Consider the following 21,249-nt stretch of genomic DNA (forward strand, 5'->3'; position numbering starts at 1 on the left):
AACTTTCTACCCAATTCTCCTTCCCTCCCCTTTCACAGATAGTGGATCAGCAGATGGGTCTGAAGGTTTGCCTGCCTTTCCCTGCCTCTTTATCCTCCATGTGCATTTCTCCTGCCAAACCTCACGTACTTCTAATCCCATCTGGGTACCTGCATGGAGGATATGAACCGACATACTCACTCCGAAGAAAAGATAAGCATGGCACCTTTCTATAAATACCTAGGCCACACTGTCTTCAAAGAGAAAGTAGCAGAGCTAATGTTGATGCAAATTAGCAATCGATTTAGCTGGGCCCCCAAGCTTCCTTGGGAATGTTTTTTGTATCTGTGATCTATAATCTCCTCCTCAGTCTCTAGTCATTGTCTCTAACCATATCTTCCCTCCTTTTAATTATCCTGTCCCTCTACTGCAGCCATTATTAATAACCTAAAGTAGTTCTCTATTCCTGTCACTTCTTTGCTTGAAGGCTTTGATGATTCCCTCAACTCTAGCAGTTAAAGTCCAAATTTCTAAGCCCTTGGACACTCTACAACCTAAATACAGTCAACTTCTTCTCAAGTTTTAACTAGAAGAGGGCTCTCTTCCTCCAAGGCTAGAGACAAGAGGCAAAGGGATGATAGAGACAAAACTGAGGTTTAGGAACAATTGGCTGGGAGGTTCATATTAGGTGGCTTTGATTTTCCTGGTAAATAGGTGGTGGCAAGCTAGCTGCTGAGAGGGATATAAGGAGTTGAAGAGGGGAGATAAGTATTGTGATAACCACAGTGAAAATTCACAATGAAATAAAAATTCTGTGGCGCAGCACTCAAGGACTTTTTGACCTATATAGCATTTCTTTAGTAAATTTTTAATTTATTATAAGTAGATGCTTTTCACAAAGCAGATGCTCCAAAATATTGTTGAATGAGTCAAGTAAGCAAAGCTCTAGAGAAGTAACCAGTTCAGAACATGTATATGAACCAGGATCTGAGCACCATCACTTAGAGTTCTGTGCCTCTGTGCCTTAGATTCCTTTTAAAAAAAAAATAGTGGTAACACGGGTACCTAATTTAAAAGGTTATCATAAAGATTTATAATTAAATGGGTCTGTAATTTACTGAAATTATGCCAGCCACGCGGGAAGTGCTTTGTTTTCTGTCATCATTATCATCAGTGCTTGTCCAGTAAACAAAGAGCTAATAAAGAACCAATTTTAACCTCAAGGTACAAACCTGTAGTTATAAGACTTAATAGATTCTGGGGATCTAGTGTATATTTGGTGATTAAGGTTCCTAATACTGTATTATATACTGGAAAGCTGCTAAGTAGATCTTACATGTTCTCATCACAAAATAGAAACAGTAATTATGGGAGGTGATTTAAGTGTTAGTTAGCGCTATGATGGCAATCATTCTGAATATGCAAGTGTACCAAATCAACACGTTGTGCATCTTAGACTTACACAATGTATTAGGTCAATTATATCTCAATAAAGCTAGAAGAAAACTGACCAGGAATATGGTGTAGTAGATAAAGTACCAAATAGAGAATCAGAAGGCTTCATTCTACCTTCCAGATGCCACTTAGCCTCTGTGACCTTGGTCATGTCATTTTGCAGCCTCACAAGTACATGTCTCTAATTACATAGCTGAAATGAGTGTCAAAGGAGAAGATTTCTGTCAAAGTATATACCATCACGGATAACATATGTGAAGTTACCACACAGAAAATAATAAACATTTATGGGTTTGTCTGGTTCATGTACCAAAGCCCTATAACCCCTGAAAACCCTGAGGATCAAAATGTCAAATTTATATATCCTAAGTACATTTTAGACAATTTCTGTGCAAAAAAAACCATGATGCTTTAGGAATTAAAAATAGAAGGGAAGTCTGCTCCTGTTTGAGAAGATGGTCATGGTAGGGTAGAATCACTGAATCTGAGGCCTTTGGGTAGAGGTGAGAATAAAAGGTTTTCCAAGGAGCTAGAGCATGAAAAATTTTTTTTAAACCCCCACATTTGAATGTCACAATATACGTAATGGCTTAGAGGTGTGTATTCATAAAATCAGCTTCCCCCTTTTCTTAGGCCCACCTCTTCATAACCAGGCAGCCTGCTGCTGCATCAGGAATTTACTGCCATGAACAACTATAAACATTGTGGTAATGGCAGCACTGCCTGAGAGCGGTCATTGGAGAGTATAGTGTGTGCAGTTCAAAGCCAGAGACAATATTTCCTACTCTCTACACACCACAGGGCTCAAACACTATAATCGGATACAGTGGAAAGCCACTTTAATAATAATTATTGTTAAAAGCGAACAATCAACTCTACAGATCAACGGCTCTTTTAAAACACGCTTTCTAATCCCTATTTCCTCTCAGATGTATGGTTACTGTCCACCTGGAAAGGCCCCAAAGTGATAGCCAGAAATCTGCCACTACCACCCCTTCTGCTGTTCCTGCCATCATATTTAATTGTGTTTGCTCAACTCGAAGCCAAACTCATATGCAGTATATTTAGATAGTTAAAATAGCATAGCATTCCACTGTATTCACAGATTATTTTCAACACCACAATTCTTGGGAACTATTCTGGAATAAATAAGGTAAAGAGAAAAGAAGCAACATAAATTTGTTCCAGTGACAAAGAAAACAATATCAAAATGGCAATCTGGAGATTCGCCATGAATGAAGGAATATAGAATATTCCTTTCGGTGAACTCTCCTGCAAATGCAATCACCATCTCATTCGATAGTCTGGATTTATTTTAAAGTGAGTAAAAAAGAAAGCAAGAAAGTAACAGTAAGCAACTGTGAAAAGTACCTTTATTATTTCAAAAGATCAATGTAAAATCACTGTACTTACTCTTACATGGCATTAAAGATAAAGGTGTATAACTGATAAATATGTTGGTTTTCTGAACCTCTAAGGAGTCTTTTATTTTCTATAATGGCAAACTTCCTAAGTTGAGAAACATATATCATAAATATATACTCAGGTTCTCTTTTCTGAGGACTTAGCTACTACATATTTCTTTAAATGCCTTGAAAATCACAGATTTACAAAAGCTTGGTTGGATATTTTTGTCCACTAACTCCATCTTAAATTTTTCAACTTAAGTTAGTGTCATTTAACAAATACAAACCCTACCACCCAAAAGTCAAATGGCTTATAAATCGTGAAGTAAAGAACAGACTGTTCCTGAAGAAGTTATGGCTTGATTTGGATCAATTAATTAAAAATAAAGATCAGTGTTTTGTGCTTTTCATCTGAGCTCAACTTCACATGGTAATAAAAACAGGAATTTTAAACATATAAAGCTTAATCAACCTGATTTTCATCCAAATTTGGAAAATGAAGAGAATGAATATGCATATCAGCAATTTTTTACTTGAAATTTTCCAGGGCACACTTCTTATTCCAACATGACTACTTATCAAACACCATGTTTAGAAAATGTCTACTCTGCATTCACTCATCAAGTGCTGACTTTTTCTCTGCATTCTTATTTCTCATTTGTTCATTAATTCAACCAATATTATTACTCAGAGCCTGCCATGTATCCAAGGGCTATTCTAGGTACTAAAAACAGTTGGAATTGGACAGCCAAGGCACTATTCTCATGGGTTTTACTTTCTACTCTGGAGGGCAGGAGGAGGGACAGTGCAGGATTGAGACAATAAATAAACCCAAATGATGATTTCAGGTAGAAATAACTCAAGGGAGGAAGTACAACTGACTTGGATGGTCACTTTAGATGGGTAATAAGGAAGGGCCTCTCTGAGGGGGTAATATGTGCCCCAGATAGGCAGGACAGCATCAGTCATGGGAAAAGCTGAGGGCACTACAGGTAATAAAACCTTCAATGGGAAAGAGCTTGGAGAATCAAAGAACAGTAAGAAGGCAATGAACTTTGAACACCATGAATGCAGGGAAGGGTTTTGAGGTGAAGCCTGATAGTGAACAGAGTGAACATCCCAGCCAAGACTCAGGCTTCCACTTGACCAGCAGCCACTGAAGATCTGTCCTGCCTTTGGAGCCAGCACAGAATCAGCTTGTGAAAAAAGGCCAGTGGTTTCTCAGATACAGTTATTGTTGGCACCACCTTATCTCCTCTTTCATGTCCCTGAACCATCCCTCAGGTGCTCATTTCTTCAGTCGTTAACTCCCAGGTGGCTTACCTGGTCTTTAGAGTCCCACTTTCTCTTTTTCTCATTGTTTGTCTTACAGACCCATGGACCTCATTGGCTGGTCTCTGACCAATACTTAATGATTGGTTTAGGCCTGGATTTCACATAACCTCCATATACGTAACCTCAGGCATAATGTGACTGCTCCATCTGCCACCTCCAGCTCCCTACTAATCCTAAATAACTTTTACTATTTCCTTACCTGGCCAGACACTAACACTATGTTCTACCAGTGCCATGAGTTTTCTAAGTATGTACTGAATTTTCAACTTTCAACAACACTTCATATCCTTAAACACTCTCTTGATTATATCAACACTCTCTATGAAGCAGATACATAATTATGATGATTTAATTTTAAAAATGAGAAAATCCAAAATGGAATAGTTTAGATAACTTTCCTAAGGTAAGCTCACCATCACTGGATTGGCCTGAAAACCCAGGAGTCCTGCTTTCCCACCTCCATCCTGTTCTGAGGGGTGAGGGAGGTTTGGTTCATTCAGGGTATTAGAGTCTTGAGAGATTAAGTCCAGAGATGGTCTGCTTTTTATATGGAATTGGAAGACCAGTCATAAAGGAATTTAGGGGGTGAACAGAAAGTATTCTCTTCTTTTTGACATTTTTCATAGTTGTGTATTTGAGTTCACCTTTCTTCATAACACTGTGTCCCCAGACAACGTCTGTAATGCCGTATGTGTACTCGACCAGAATGTATAGATAGATTAGTATAAATATATTACCAATTAAAGGAGAAAAAAAGGAAATAAGTGAGCTGCTTAATTAGTGAGTTTGCAAAAAGGAACTGAACATATGCAGCTGAGCTACTCTAGATTTTTTTTCTTTGGCTCTGCATACCCACAAAGATCATGGTTATATATTAGAAGTATCACTTTTTGGACGTAGAATAACATATATCACTCATTTTAAAAGCTCAATGGTCTCATTTTCAAATATATACTTTCAAATAACCATGTTGTCAAAAATTCAATGCACTTTTTTTTAAATCCAGCATTTCAGATAATTCCAAACAAGACAATTTCTCAGAGAAAACAAAAGAAAATTTCCTTACCAGGTCAATATTAATCAAGTCACATAAATAACATTCTTAAAGTAAATGAGAACATGCTAAAGGAGATTAAAAACTCTCAGGTGTCTTTCATCCTTCTAAGACAGATCAATTATATTCATTGTGGCTTGTGGTATGTGGTAGTTTAGAAAAGAATGCTTTACATACCATTCTTTAAAAATCTAAGGTTCTTATTAAGATGAGATTCTAGCTGTTTCTATTAAAAATTCATGACTCTTTTCCAAGAGAACTGTTTTGACCTGCTACTTTTGGCTAAATTTGTCAGAGTTCTCTTTTCCCTCCTCATTCCTGCATGTAAAATCTCAGAGAACTAGACTTTAATAGCTAGCAACCTAATTGAGGCATATCTAAAGTTGTTAAAAAATAACAATATGCAATTCTTGGTTAAAACACAAATTCACTTAAAAAACACAGTAAGTTTTAAAGGATGTGTTGCCCCTAGAGTAGCATTTAGTGGGTTGACGTAGCAATTCACAGATGAAAAAACTTAGCAAAAATACAGTTAAGCTACATGAACTCAAAACTTTCCAAATAGAAGGGGGAAAAATGACTTACCTTTCCTCTTTTGTTTCCAGATAGTTAATATTGTGTAAACATCATGTGGCCATAGACTCAACAGAAGAACTGGCCTCTCCTCCACTACCCCCACCTCCCATTTCTCCAAGCAACTTTGGTACAGGATAGGAGTACCGATGGGGAACTTGTGCTTTAATAAGGTGCATTCTGAGCTAGTCCTGCCAGATGGTAAGCTTGCTAGGAGAAGACTCTGTCCTTAATGAGGAAGTTTCTGGATTGTTGAGCTTTGTCCATGATGGGTGGGTGAGTTTCATTTAAGGGTGATACATTAGCAATACCATTGTGACCACGCCTCTAAGTTACACCTTTTCTTGGCAATAAAGCTCCTTTTTTGGGAAACTTACATCTGGTCAATATTGGAATCTCTCTCTCAAGATTATTTTCTTAAATGCACCCAGATTTCTCAAGGATGCTTTCTACTGTGTCATGGTCCTTATTGTCTTTCATGAAAAATGATACTTAATATTTTTTTCAAAAAAATAAGAAAATATACATCACAAAGATCATATAGAAGATATATGAGTATAAGAAAACAGATGATACCTGAATAATAAAAGGAATCACACATATATATCTTATGTAAAAATATGACACTTAATAGAGAAAAGCAAACTTAATATTTACACCTTACTGTTTTCACTGAAAACTTTGAAAGGTATGGGGAAAAAATGTTAATTGATCCAAAATAAAATCAAAATATTTATATTTTGTGCATAATAAATGACATGTATAATAGCCTCCTAGGCTGAAATCACATTAACATTTTAGTGGATATTGTCTTGAGTGTATGTGTATATGCATGTACATGTGTTTATAGTAATATGCAACTGAGACTATATTAAGACAGTGCCAAAATAACTAGCTGAAAAGCAAAAAGTGCAATCATGACAGTTTTACTTATATGTTTCCCCTGATTAGAATAGTTGATTTGGCTTGGCATTTTGCATGCATCCATTAAATTGTTATAAACAAAGGTATATAGTATTATAATGGCATTCAAGTCACTAACTTTGATGTTTACAAAATACTCAACTATTATATACACAAAGTCAAACATAGTTAAAATTCAGACAAAAATAAACCCATTTCATCTCAGAAAAAAATTTCCTACCTTTTGAAAATGCTTACTGTGGAAAAGCAGCATTAAGAAGAAATCATACTTTATATAATTTTACATATATATATACACACACACACACATATACACATGCACACACATAAAAGAAATATCCTTTTCCTCCAACCAGATGCCCCAAATCCCCAATTTTATTACCTGTTTTTTAGCAGTACACTGAAGGTCATCTTATCCAATCCTATATAATTTGGCAGCAAGTTTGACCAATTCCAGTTCCATTTTGTGATGGCTGACTGTTGATAAATGAGAAGATGCTATTGTTAGTTATTAATCAGAGTTAATATGATCAGTAAATTAAAGCTCCAGCTGTGATAGACTAACTAAGAAGGAGGGGGTTCCAGAACAAGGACTTAGACAGATAACATCAATCATGTCCACAGAAGAAGGTTTTTATTCCAATAAGACAGCAATTAATTTATAAATCCATTTGGGGATGTAGTCATTATTTATAAAAATATAAATCAATTTCTTGAGTCGTTATTCTTCCAAGTACTAATGGAATTTGCCCAACAAGTTTCTCTGAAAGGGCAACTCTGAAAAGCAAAGCAAAATAATTGGCAACTTTTTCATATATCAGTTTATAAGGGGGAGAGAGGGTTAGCACCCAGAAGTTTGATTTAAAAAGCAAAGATGGAAGTGCTATGGTTCAAATTATAAAACACAGCTTAATTAGAGTATGTTATTCATGGTTTTGCTTAAGAAAATGCTTTAAAGTGGAAATTCTAAGGACCTGTAAATGTAAATAACATAAACAATTCTTTTTTTTTCTCATTTAATAGACAATTTCACAACAGAGTAAGGAGAAAAATTACTGTGAAAGATAATCTCATAATTCAGAACTGAATACAACATGCCATTTATTTAAATGAAGTGAGGATAATTTAACAGCTACAATGATTATTTATGGTTGGGGGAATCTAATGTATAACACAGGAAGGCAGCCAATAAACTCAAACTTATACAATATATTTGGTTTTCAAGTATTATGGATGCTTATATGCCTTAAAACTAAATAGTTTTGATAATAAGAGTCTGGGCCGATGTTTAAAATCCACCAAGAACTATGCCCTGTCACCTGCTGATTAATGGAGCACTACACTCCTGTCATAGAGCAGGAGAATTCTGCCCCAGGTTGTCAGCATTTGAAGGTCTTATTCTACTACAGTATTGATGAATGTAGACTAGGGCTGTAACAGGCATGGTAAAAATATTATCTGCATCCCGAATTAGGCCATTGTCTTAATTCTTATTTTCATCAGAGCTCTAGGTCAAGCAATCCTTCTCTTCTGCCCTGTTAGTTCAAATAGTCTGTCAGGAGGCTACTGGGGAAAAGAACCAAAAGAATGAACAAAGCAAAAGCAACTTTAAGTTTCAAGTACTTTGGCAAAAAAAAGATGATCTTTTTAATTTAACTATGAAACATGAAAAGCTTAAACAATGGCATAATCTGACATTTAAAAATGTGTGGTGTTTTATCACATTGACTTTATTCCAAATATTCTGACTTTAAGATCATTAACAAATTCATTTATATTCAGGAATGCGTTTAGGGTTACAGAACAGCAAACTTACCTCATTCCACTTAAAATGGAGACTCAATGCTCCAGTTATAATGAATTTTAAACTTCTATAATTTACCTGAGCCATTAGATAGATTCATAAAGATTGCAAAGTGTTTCGTGAGTGTGTGTATTGAGGGGTAAAAGACAAAGAAATGCCAGGTTTCTCGAGTCTTCCATAGACACAGCCAGAACAGATGTTCCCTCTGCCCACAGTGAACTGACCGGGTCAAAAGTTAAATTCTACAGACCAAACTCATGAATCAGTTTGACAAATAGAAAGAAGGTAAAATAACTTTTCCAAAGACGATTTGTGCCGACCATGCAAACAAGAGCGAGGCCTTTTGCTTCCTACCCCAAAAAGCTTAAGAGTAAATATTCAAACACAGAGCACTTTTTTTCTCACTTATGCAGAAAACCACAAATACCACAAATTTTAATTAAATTTACTATTTAATTTCCACATACCTGATCCAGCATGTTTTCACTAAACACCTTGTACACATGGAAAGGGTTAAAGGCAGAGGACTGATCTTCCACACTCAAGGTCATTTTTAAAGGTCGGATGGGTAATGGCTTTTCCTCGGAACCATTTATAGAAAACAGCTGTTCTTTTAAATATTCCTTCAAGGGGAAAAAAAAAAAGTACAAGTCATGATGGTAGGAAGCATATATTCTCTTTAAGAATAAACTGGTCAGTATCCAAATCTATCTTTTCAGCACAGTGGCTAGCTTACAGCATATTCCTTGCCTCAGGACAGAATACGTTTTCAGAAGAAACATAGCAGAGTACATACCAATCAGGATTGCAATAAACCCATCGAAACAGGTTCACCTAATATATAGAATAGACTGGAAAACCACTCAACATATTCTCACATAATGGATGCATGCTTGATATATCAGAATCTTTTAAATAGGCATTGTCTTGTGATCGGCTCACATGTTAACATGTCTAGTTACCACAGCTTAACTCAGGTGCGTGACTACTCACAGTACAAGATTCAGTAACTGCAGTTGCTACTTACTTCATGCTCAGCAGAGTGCTAAGTATTCTGATGGTTCACTATAAGCAAACTCCCTCTATCTAAAATTAATTATAATGTAAGCTCCTAAACTCTAGTTTTCTTGCTCTGGACTGAAAAAAATCGAAGTTCAATAGAAGCTCAAAATACGTAATTTTAATTTTACCCCCAACTGCTGGTGACAGATGGGGTGGAGGGAGTCAATCTACCATATTATACCTCATTTTCCAGCCATAAGTTAAAAGGTGGATAATCCTAATTTATTTTATAAGACTTCTTCTGGAAGATGATAAATTTAAATGACTTAGTTTTCCACAAATTATCAAATGCTTACTATTAATAAGCAGGTCATTTGATAAATAATATAATAGAAACGTCCTTCCGACTCACAATATAATTTCATGGTTAGGACTTAGGTTAAGAATGTTAGAGCTGAAAAGGACTTCAGAAGTCTTCTAGAAAACCCTTGCTACTCAAAGACCAGCCGAATGAGCTTCATTTGGGAACTTATTACAAAAGCAGAACCTCAGGCCCCATCAAATCAGATTCTGCCTGTTAACAAGATTTCTCAGGAACTGGGAGGCACAGGAAAGTTTGAGAAACTCTAGCCCAGACCACATTTAGTGGTTGGCTCTGAAAAGTCAGAGACAAGCTTGAGGTCACACAGAGAAGCATCAACTGGTAAACCACACCTCAGGTCTCAGCTTTTCCCTGTGTCTTTTTGTGTCTCTGTAACTTCATGGATAGAGAATGCCCACTGTACTCACCCACTGTACTCACTGTGGAATGCAAATTTCAGATTCTAAAACCCCACAAGTAGAAAGAAATCACTGCTTAACCTTCCATAAACCTGCTCATTGTGGACTTCAGCTTTTTAGAATTATTGAGTCTGTAGCATCTGACAGAGATACATACACAGACTCTCACTAAATGTTATTAGATAACAAAGCTATCAGAAAAGAATCGTATGTCCAGATTTACACTTTTGGTTAGAAATAAAGTTTTTCTCTACCATGATTGCTGAAAGTAAAATTTTAAACAGGCATAAAACATTCCCATTTCATTGTAAAACTGCTTCGGCTACTAACAATCATTCTCACTGATTTCCCCTTACCTGGCTATATTCTGGCTTTTTTGTTGTTTCCACAATTCAAAAAAGAGAAAGTGCTCTGTTGCAAGCTGTGAATACAACGGTGTTTTTCTCCCTTCTTGATTTCTCTGACCTCTCAACCACATTGACACTTACCACTACCCCTTCTTAAAAGCCTCAAATTTCTTGTGGCGCCACCTTTTTTTTTTTCCTTTTAATGGCTACACCCGTGGCAGGCCAGGGAATGAAACCGAGCCACAGCTGCAACCTACATGGCAGCTGCTGCAATGCTGGATCCTTTAACCCACTGTGCCATGCCGGGGACTGAACCCTCACATCTGCAACGACCTGAGCTGCAGAAGTTGGACTCAACCCACTGCCACAGTGGCACCACTTCAACCAGATTTATTGCTGCAGCTGTCTATTTCTTTAGGAGAAATTCATTCTTCTATGAACATCCATTCTTGAACATACTCCCTCTGCAGTTACATCAGAGCTCCTTTCTCCATCCATGGTTTCCCTGTTGCTCTCCCCTGAAAAGATCCACCAGTCTCATGAGCTCAGCTACCATCCTCATTGAAAATGACCATCCTATAGTCACAGCCTCGCCTATCTCCAACTACATTTTGGATTTTGATGCTCAGACACCTTACCTTTATCTCAAAGATAAACATTTTAAAAATCTCCCCTAATTTCCCTGTCTCTCAATGGCATACCCATTCTTCACTCACCCAGGCCTGTACCAGCACATGCTCTGTATTATGTTTTCAAATTCTATTTAGCAATGCACCTGAAAGCGCTAAAGACAAGGTGCTACTCATCAAAGAACAAACATCCCAGGGCAACTTCACCTTCAGCAAAATGATGCTTCACAGTATAAAAGCAGCCATAAGTGTTACATTAGTCACTCAGTCACCCTCCTGTTGTTAACTGGTATGTATCGCCTTCATTGTTTAAGCAGTCAAAGCAGGCAAAGTACTTAGCCTGTTTTCCCATCTGATAGTTGCCATAACAGTAAATATGTTCACTTCTATTGAAAGAAAAATCATGACCTTCAATTTGATTGATCACAATATGGTGACGTCCCAATAAAGAGTCTTATGTACATCAGATTTCACAGCATGCCTGCTCAGAAGCGGTTCCTCAGAGTGAGCTTTATAAGGAGAAAACAGCCTTTGGATTTCCTGAATTCAACAAGTAGCTGATGGGACAATAAATATCCAACTTAATTTTTGTTGATTTTTTTTTTTTTTTTTTTTTGTCTTTTTGCTATTTCTTGGGCCGCTCCTGCGGCATATGGAGGTTCCCAGGCTAGGGGTCTAATCGGAGCTGTGGCCGCCAGCCTATGCCAGAGCCACAGCAACGCAGGATCCGAGCCGCGTCTGCAACCTACACCACAGCTCACGGCAACGCCGGATCGTTAACCCACTGAGCAAGGGCAGGGACCGAACCCGCAACCTCGTGGTTCCTAGTCGGATTCGTTAACCACTGCACCACGATGGGAACTCCAATTTTTGTTGATATTTCTTGCTGATGATTACTATCTCTTTTGCGTTACAGAACTTTGAAAGAGAAGACAGTTCTATCAGTTTGGACCGCTATACCCACCACCTTTGTGCTCAGAACTATTGTAAGGCCACTTTACTAAGGTTCTGAGGGTAATCTGACTGCAACATCTGTTCCTCAGTAACCACCAGTTACTTTGGCCAACCTGGGTGGCCAGGTGGACATGCCAGTGAAGACCAGGACTTTTCAGTGAAGGCTGTTCTGCTCCCAGAGGCCAAGAGTTTCTGCATTCCCCAAATGGAAACCTCAAACAAGCTTTGAGAGATCATTGGCAAGAATGCACAGGTTGTGTTACTTTGTAACAATTGCATACTGAGCTCCAGTCCCTTAGGAACAGGATGCATTCTCACAACTACAAAAGCCTCACATCCTTCTCAGGTGATCACTGAGTATCTTGAATACCTGTTGGTTGACTGGTTGATTACTCTTGGAAGGCCAGAAAACAAGATTTACTTGAAGTAACATTCAGGCAGATAATAATGGGGAGAATATTTAAATATCTGAGTTGTAAAATGCTGTGGTAGAATTTAATTCATTTCTTGGAAATCCATGGTTTTTAAGGCCTAGCTCATTGAGATAAAACACTATATCTTAGCATTATCCATATTATACAATTTTTATTCTAAACAACACATTCATGTGTTTGCAAATATAAACATAATTTTAATTCACATTAGATGTCACATTCAAATCCAGATATGTATGATCAAAATAAAAACCTGAGTAAGTTAGCAAAGTTGTATTGTTTTAAGTCAATAACAGAGAAACCTGCTTTTTATACATTTTTGCTAAAACAGCCAGAAACACATAAGGTCAGAGGCTTAACCCAGCAGATGAGTGGACAAGCATGACTTCGGTTCTAATCAGTGTCCACGCATTAATGCATTTTCTTGGGTTAATCTAGTTGCTCCTGAATATGGTTCAATATTCTTCTGAAGTTTCTCATTATGTAAGAAATCTTCGACTTCACCAACATAAGTATGACATCCACAGAAAAACGAACTCTCTCTTCAGAAAATTCTTCATTTCATGAACACCAGATTTTAACATCAGCTTAATGGTCACAAATAAACAATTCCCAAACTACACCTCTCCTGTCTACACAATCAGAACTGAACTGAGTTTATGAGCCGTGTTATTGTTTAAACCGTACAAATAAAACCGACATTGTTTCAGTGAAGCTTCTGCTGTACAAATGCAGAACAGCCGGGGCTGAATAGATTCTATTAATAATGCAATATTGAGTTTGGTATTGACTTTAAGAAGTATTATCACCTCCTTGACTAACCCTTACCTGCCAGCAGACGCTGCCTCAGGCCAGTACACACCTAATTGCTCGGTAAAAAGGCCGTTTCCCTACCTCATTGAGCCGCATGATGTGATAAATTTGCCTCAGGTACTCGCTGCCACCTGGTTTGTGGCAGATATCCAGGACCATCATGTTTATTTTCTGCTCAGTCAGTTCAAGAGCAATATCTCCTTCTTCTAAGGCTGTGCTTTTCTCTATAGTCATAAATGCGCTAAGTACAAAGAAAGCATATAAGTATCAGTGGTGAAGAATTGTAAAGATGGAAAATAATCAAAGAGATTGAGTGTGGAGAGTCAATGTAAATCTCATATTCAAAGCACCCATAAAGACTTTGCTCAAATAGGTAAGCCTTCCCAAACGGCTGCGGCTCACATAAACAGCGCCTTAGAACTAAGCACCTGAAAGCATTTTTAAAAATTGAATCATTTCTTTTAAAACATTTCTTTATTGCATTTATACTCCTATCTATAAAACATTTTCCCATTACTGCAATTGTTGAAATTGCTATAATCATGGGATGAAAACAAAACATTTCTTTTTAAGAACATGTTAGAGATAATTTTTATTTTCTCTTTGAGGATAGAGTATCTTTGATGCCAGAAATAGCTTTGGTATTCTGCCTTTTGTAGATTCCTCTTTACACCTGTCTTAGAACACATTAAAGACTAATTAAAGTGTCAAAAGGGGGAGCCTATTATGCTAAATATAGGCTGGGTGCTTCCTGGAAGAGTACTTACCCCTGGGTATTTTAAATTGGCCTTTTGACACTTGTTGCCTTTTAAAAATACATACCCCCACCCCAGGCGTCTTCTAGGTAACAGATACTTAGCAAAAGTCACTACCCTGCTTATTCTTTTAGGAAATGGTCTATTATAACCACACCAGGAATGTGCAAATCAGAGATGTGAAATGTTTCTTTTGTAAGAACTCATATGCTTATTATTGATTTTCAACATCATTTACATAGTAAAAATGGATAGCATATTTTTCTTTAAATGCTCAGGCTATGTAAGTGCAAAATAAGTCATGATATTCATCTGACATTATATAGATTCCACACTAATCTTCTTATTACAATTGCTGTTAGGATCACCACAGGCTTGGCAGTCTAAGTGGTCCTAAGAAAATGCATGGTTATCCACTGTTTCCCAGACTAAATGAAATTTGCTGTGGTGTAATCAGCTATATATTGCAGTTCATTACTGAGATTTTGCCATGATTATAAAATTAGTTCTGCTAAGAGTCAGTGCCGCTGACCTGAAGACTGAACCAAATGATACCCAGCTGCTGGACATTAACTTTTATATTGCTTCCACATGTAGTTTCAAAACATCCTTCTTAAAATAACAAAAAAACTTTATGATCATATAAGCCTTGCTAAAAAATAAAGCAAATCCTACTCTTACAGATATTCATTAGCTAGAGTAAACTTTTAAATAAACAAAAAAGACCTTGTTGCAATAAAAGAAGTTTGTAGACATTTTTTTGAAGCTGCATAAAGGCTGCAAGCAAAATTTCTTGTCAGGTTTTGTAGAGGCTGACATTGAAAAAGTTGAGGCCCTCTGACAAAGGAGTGTCTCAGTGTCAGCCCCTGAATTGTATCCTTTCCTGTCCATCACTGTGCAGGTGAAGCAAATGATTGGATTCAGTCAATGCTATGATTAATGAGTTCCTCTCTGGATTTGGGACTGCCTATCAATCATGTCATTAGGGAGAATGTGCCCTGAAAGAGGCAGACCTTAGCCAAGGAATAACTGCATTAATCTTAATCTGTATATGCACCCAGCCAGCCACGTCAGGGTCACCATGATGAAAAACAATAATCTTCAACTCGACAAATTACTTTGCAAAGACAGACATTTCTTTACTTTTTGGCCTGTGTGTTCTCCAGAATCTAAGCTGACTGTTTACAGCTTGAGTGTTACTACAAAGTGAAGGTTATTTTAATGAATAGTAATGCTTCCAGGCAGCATGCAAGACAAGCAATGCTTACAGCTGCCACCTTTCTACTGCAGTTATTTTCACAATTTCCATAAAATCAAAGTTAAATCTGGATGCAAGTAAAAGAAATCTAGCTAAATGATATTGAGTAGTTCCAAGATAATCTTCGTGAGGAATTAAGGTTTCATTTATCTTAACGGAGGAACTATTTTTATTAAAGAGCTTACATTCTCATACTTCGAAAAAAAATTATGGTAAGGCCAAGGCAACCCTCCACCTATATGCAGACATCATGGTTTAAAATATATTTTCCTCATGGTATAGAACTATGAACTAGATAATCAATTTGTGAGAAATGCATAGAGGTAGGTATCAGATAACTTGAAATCAAAGTTGAGATGAAATATTCCTATAGCACCCAGATCTGTAAGAGATTACTTAGAGTTAATAAATCAAATTTAACTCTTTCTCAAATACACAAAATAACTTTGCATTTTTGTATACTGATATTATTTGGGAAACTGAGAAAGACTGCCTCGTGTTCATTACAAGTTACACAACATGTACTCAGAATCTCTGAGGGCTATAAAACATGTTTAAAAATCAGCAATTCTTTATTTTGGAAGCATGTTGCAACAGACAACTAATTGGCCAAGTATTTGCTAGAAAATGCCCTGCTATAGGAGATACCAGATGTGCTGGTGCTGCTTATAAAAAACTTAGACTAAAATCAACTTTTAAAGATAAAATTTTACTTAGGGATTCCTGTATGTGGCCCCAAGTATATTGGAGACCTTACCTTAAACTGATCTTATTGCTAGAGGGGCTCCTAATTCAGCAGTATCATACATTTTACTTTATAATCAGACTAACTAATATTACTTTTCACTCTCCCCTTCAAATCCACTGCCACAGATCATGACATGTGGCCTTAATCTTTTAGTCTTTGAACTAAAGCCTGTAAATTGGTATCTAACTCAAATGTAAAGATTAAGAAGGTCACTGTCAATTTTACTAAGTATTTTTCTGACTGCTATTGTTATTCCTACTCACAGGATGCCCCACAAGTAAATTTCTAGAAGTCAGTATGACAAGACCAGGAAAAGCATGATTAGTTACATTTCTCCATCTGTATTACTATAAAGTCTTCTAGATTACTATAAACCAGTAAAAGGTATTTTTTTAATCATAATACTAACCAGTGAGTATAACATATTTTAATAATTTTTAAATAAATTCTTATTAGTTCTTGATGTTAAGAACTTTACAAATGCTATTATTTAATTTTTCAAAACAATTCTGCCAGCTTGGTATCATTGCTGAAAATGAGGCTTTGAAAGATTCCATAACTTGCACAAGATGGCCCACTTACAAGGGATTTGTATTTGTTCATCTAGTTCTGAAGCCTGAGCTCTTTGTCACCGGCATGTGCTAGGAAAGGTAACAACTTTTAGTAGTTTCAGGCAGAAAGTTATAATAATATCTTCCAGGAAGATGATTATATTTTAAAAGAACAGGGGACAGTGTGTGGGAGTGGTATTAAAAAAAAGGAGGCTGGCTTAGTGATCTGTAGACCATATGAACCATAACTCCTTTATCAAGAGCATGCAATTCTATACTGAAGACTAATTTTATGATAGGAGGACTCTATGTACATATTTAAATTCATCAGGGACCCTTAAAATTCTTTGCAATACCACAAATCACTTAGTTCTTGGTGACAAACCTATGAGAAGGCTGACATTTTCATATAGAAACAGCTGGGTGTGTTTATAGCCTGAGTGTGATATGCCCCAGTTGCCCTCTGGGATTCTTACATTACCAGATGAAAAATGTGTACCTTTTTGACAATCAGGTACACAGAAAGCAATAAAGAGCCTTTTATATCCATTAATTCCTTCTTAATTTAATCTCCATGCCCAATCCATTTACGAAATGCTCCAGGCTATCCACCAGATACCTGTTTGCACACTGAAAAGGAGTGAAACCAAATTCTCTTGGGTTTAACTACCACCCTTTTAATCAGAAACCTTCAGATGGTGACTAAACAAGTATAATGTTCCAGTGTATCAATAGGGTTCAAATTTTAATAAGGACCGTTTAAAAATCCAGTTTTTAATGGAATATTTGTCTTTTTCTGTACTCATCCAAGTTCCCATGAAGTTAGCAAAATGACCACTACAGCCTATCTGACAATATTTTGTTATATCTTATTGGTAGCTTTGCTTTTGTGCATGTATTTAATGACATTCAGTGAAAGAAACACATTGCTTTACCATTCGGTGCTCAATTTGCTTGCTTTCGACAACTGGCATTCAATCCAGTTGGGTTTTTGCTGCTCAATGCTCTGTATGACCTTTTGGGTCATTTGATTGGGGTTATTTGTCTGCTCTCCCATGATGCTTTCCAAACACACACAGATTAAACTGAGTTTCTCTTTACTCCATCTGTCAAGGGAGGCACCTGTTAAAAGTTCCACTGTGTTTCCATCCTCAAATATCCGACATATAATTACAATCAAGTTCCAGACAAGCAGGCCAGCTTTCTTCAATTCAACAAAGTTTTTTGACATTTTCCTCTCAGAGAGAAAAAAGAAGTATTTAATTGGGGGAGGCAAACATGCAATCACCGTAGGTAACTTGCTGATTACAATAGATACTGCCTGAGCAGCAAGCCTTGTGACGCCTGCGGAAGAGAAGAAAGAAAAGGTATGATTAATATTAGCATTTGCGTTCCATCACTGTGTTGTTTTGAGTGTTGTGTGGCGATGTCTAATTTTTGTGGAGAAAATTGTTGAGAAGAGCAAGTGCCTGACATATTCCGACAGAACTCTACCGGGGTCCTCTACAGTACTGCCTACAATTCCCCAAGTCCTGAACTTACTTTTTTCACCCACAAATGAAGATTAGAAAATTCAGGGTTATACTTCTATTTTTCTCCATTAAGATTGCAGGTTTAACGAGGCCAATGTCCTTCCAATTAATAAAGGCAAAGGCATTCCTGCTGGAACCCTTCGTGGCCTTTGGTATTTCCTTAAGCCTTTCTCTTCCTCCCCTGGAATCTATGACAGAACCATTTCAGCTCTTCTTGGGACTGGCTCCTCTTCTTTTAGTTCTCAGCCCAAATGTCTCCTCCTCTGAGACCCTGCCCTCATCATCCCATCTAAAGAAGTCCCTTCACACTCTTCCCAGCCCAGTTCCTCCCTATCATAAGACCCCACTTTGTTGCTTTTATAATAGCCCTTACCATCATCTAATAACTATCTCCTTTATTTGTTCATTATCATTATCACTAGAATAAAAGCTTGAGGAAGGCATTCCTGTACCTCAAGCACTTAGTACATCGTCTATAATGGTTATTCAATAAATATTTGTTGAATAAATGAGTCAAAAAACCAGTTGTTTATCTCTATTACCCTTCTTTGTGTCTTTGTGTCCCAAACTACTTCCACTTCTATTAATAACCTTTATATGTATTTGCGAAGTCTTTAGCCTATTGACTGATGATTCTACTCTCCCTTACTTAGTGTTCTCTGAAGGATTTACTGACCCTTCCTCTTTAAATCAGGGTCTCTCAAGTTTGGCACTACTGATATATGGGGCTGGATAATTCTTTGTTGTAAGGAGCTGACCTGTGCATTGTGGGATGTTTTAGCAGCATCTCCGTCCTATACCTAGTAGATGCCAGTGGCACCCTCCTGAATTGCAACAAACCAGTGTCTCTACAGCTTTGACAACTGTCTCCTATCTGCCTAGTTGAGAGCCATTTATCTAGATGATTCCAGAATCTTCAGTCTTGGCCTCTCTTAAGAGGAGCAATCCTACAACTTCAGTTCCCTGAGGGGCATTCCACTCCTCTGTCCTAGTCATCATTAACTCAAACCAAAACTAAAACCAAATTCATTGTTTTCCTCCCAAACTGCCTTGGCAGGTCCACCCTTCCTTCATTCCTTTCTTTCTTCCATCCTTTCTTCTTTCCTTCCTTCCTTCTTTCCTCCCTCCCTCCCTTCTTCCCCTCTTTTAAATACTCCTGTTGAGCCTTCATAACAGACCAGGGACTACACTGATAAATCTTTCTACTCCCTCACCTGACAACCAGGTTTGCCTCACTGTGTCCGTGGCTAATACTTATTTAAGCCCTTCGTCACGAATGGTATCTGGACTCTTGCAGGACTTTCCTAACTCATGTCCCTGCTCTAGACTATGCCCAGCTAGATTCATATACTACAAACTTTATTACCTAATTTCACTGCTACAATTTCTTTTAGCTGTTTTCCACTCTTACGAGATCAGTATCCAGAGCATTGCTGTCAAAACACTCCATGGTCCAGTCTCTGCCAGTTTATGTGAACCTTATCTTTTGTTTCTTCTTTTTTGCTTTTAGGCTTCTGAATATCTCATTCTCACATGAAAGGCCCTCTGTTCTTCATGGGTCTCTCATATTCTCTAACCCTTGGTTCAAAGTCCTTTCCTCCTATGAATTGTGTTATCTTTTATAACATCATCTATTATTGTTTATGGTATATTCATGAGTTGTCTTTACAACTAGACTAAAAGCCCCTCAAGAGCATGGAAAAAAAATCTCCTTCCTCCTTGAGTATCCCACAAAGCTGAACACAAGTGTTTTAATCCACCAGGTACATAATTGAATCTGAACATTGGAACTGAGTGAGAAGTCAAAAAAATGTAGCTCTAAGTTATTCAGAGAAACTTTTTTTTTTTTTTTTTACTGTTTTTACTGAACAAAAATAATGAACAAAGTGAAAAGCTTTTCAAGATATCTATGACATTTAAAGAAGTTACCCTGCTCTAAACAAGTACAAAGCTCTTGGAAAATAGTTTAGTCTAGTGACTTCTCAAACATCTATGACAGCTTAAGGATCATTTTCAGAATTAACTGGAGCAGTCTTTATACGTCTGTAAAAATTGGGTCGTCCAATATATTTTTGAATGATATCTTAAGACTGTTGTATTAAATAATATAACTATAAAATCACCTAGTTCAGTACTTGGTTAAAAAAAAAAAGTTCGGGAGTTCCCGTCGTGGCTCAGTGGTTAACGAATCCGACTAGGAACCATGAGGTTGCAGGTTTGATCCCTGCCCTTGCTCAGTGGGTTAACGATCTGGCATTGCCGTGAGCTGTGGTGTAGGTCACAGACGCGGCTAGGATCCCGCGTTGCTGTGGCTCTGGAGTAGGCTGGCGGCTACAGCTCAGATTAGACCCCTAGCCTGGGAACCTCCATATGCCGCAGGAGCGGCCCAAGAAATGGCAAAAAGACAAAAAAAGAAAAAGAAAAAAGAAAAAAAAGTTCCTCAATAAATGTTTTCTTTTTATTCAAATGAATATGTCTAGATGTCTTAAAATATTAGATGAAAGCAAATCAAGAAACCATTCTCAGTGTTCTTAAATATTTTATTGTTCTTTATGCCTCATATTCCCTACTTTACGATCAGGTACTTGACTTAAAAGATTATATCTTATATTCTGTTTATCCTAAAAAGGGCTTAACTGCACATACTGAGTAAACATTTGACAATCTAAGGAGATATCAGGTAAAGATTAGCAATTCTCTTCATATCTGCACTACTACTGATATTTATAAAATCTGAGGACTGCAGGTACTCAAATCCCCAACTACTTTTTTAAAGCTTAAGGCAAATTAGTCAGAACTGCTAGGTGGGTCACAAATCCATTCTACAAATCACAGAGTCTCTGAGTCTATGATGATGTTAACAACACACCAGGGAAAGATCTTTGAAAAATGCCACACACTCATTTTTCTATCTTT

The 21,249-nt window shown here is 37.2% G+C and overlaps 1 protein-coding gene across 11 annotated transcripts in view; it reads right to left on the reverse strand.

The window, feature by feature from the left end:
- KIAA0825 overlaps positions 1-21,249 on the reverse strand; it is a 399,794-nt gene that overhangs the window by 196,863 nt on the left and 181,682 nt on the right. For 7 of the 11 annotated variants that reach the window (XM_085014028.1, XM_085014029.1, XM_085014032.1 and 4 more), the window contains 4 exons: positions 17,737-18,145; positions 13,571-13,730; positions 8,998-9,153; positions 7,109-7,203 (listed from right to left, as the gene is read on the reverse strand). In XM_085014028.1, the coding sequence (XP_084870154.1) occupies positions 7,109-7,203; positions 8,998-9,153; positions 13,571-13,730; positions 17,737-18,145 (820 nt within the window). The remainder of the gene's footprint in view (positions 1-7,108; positions 7,204-8,997; positions 9,154-13,570; positions 13,731-17,736; positions 18,146-21,249) is intronic. The other 4 variants (XR_014838284.1, XR_014838285.1, XR_014838282.1 and 1 more) reach the window with 1 other exon arrangement.

Source organism: Sus scrofa, chromosome 2 (genome assembly GCF_054392235.1).
Source record: "Sus scrofa isolate SSC_HxYL_T2T_F1_AM1 chromosome 2, Sscrofa_HxYL_maternal_Yorkshire_Landrace_v2.0, whole genome shotgun sequence".
Classification (NCBI taxonomy): Eukaryota; Metazoa; Chordata; class Mammalia; order Artiodactyla; family Suidae; genus Sus; species Sus scrofa.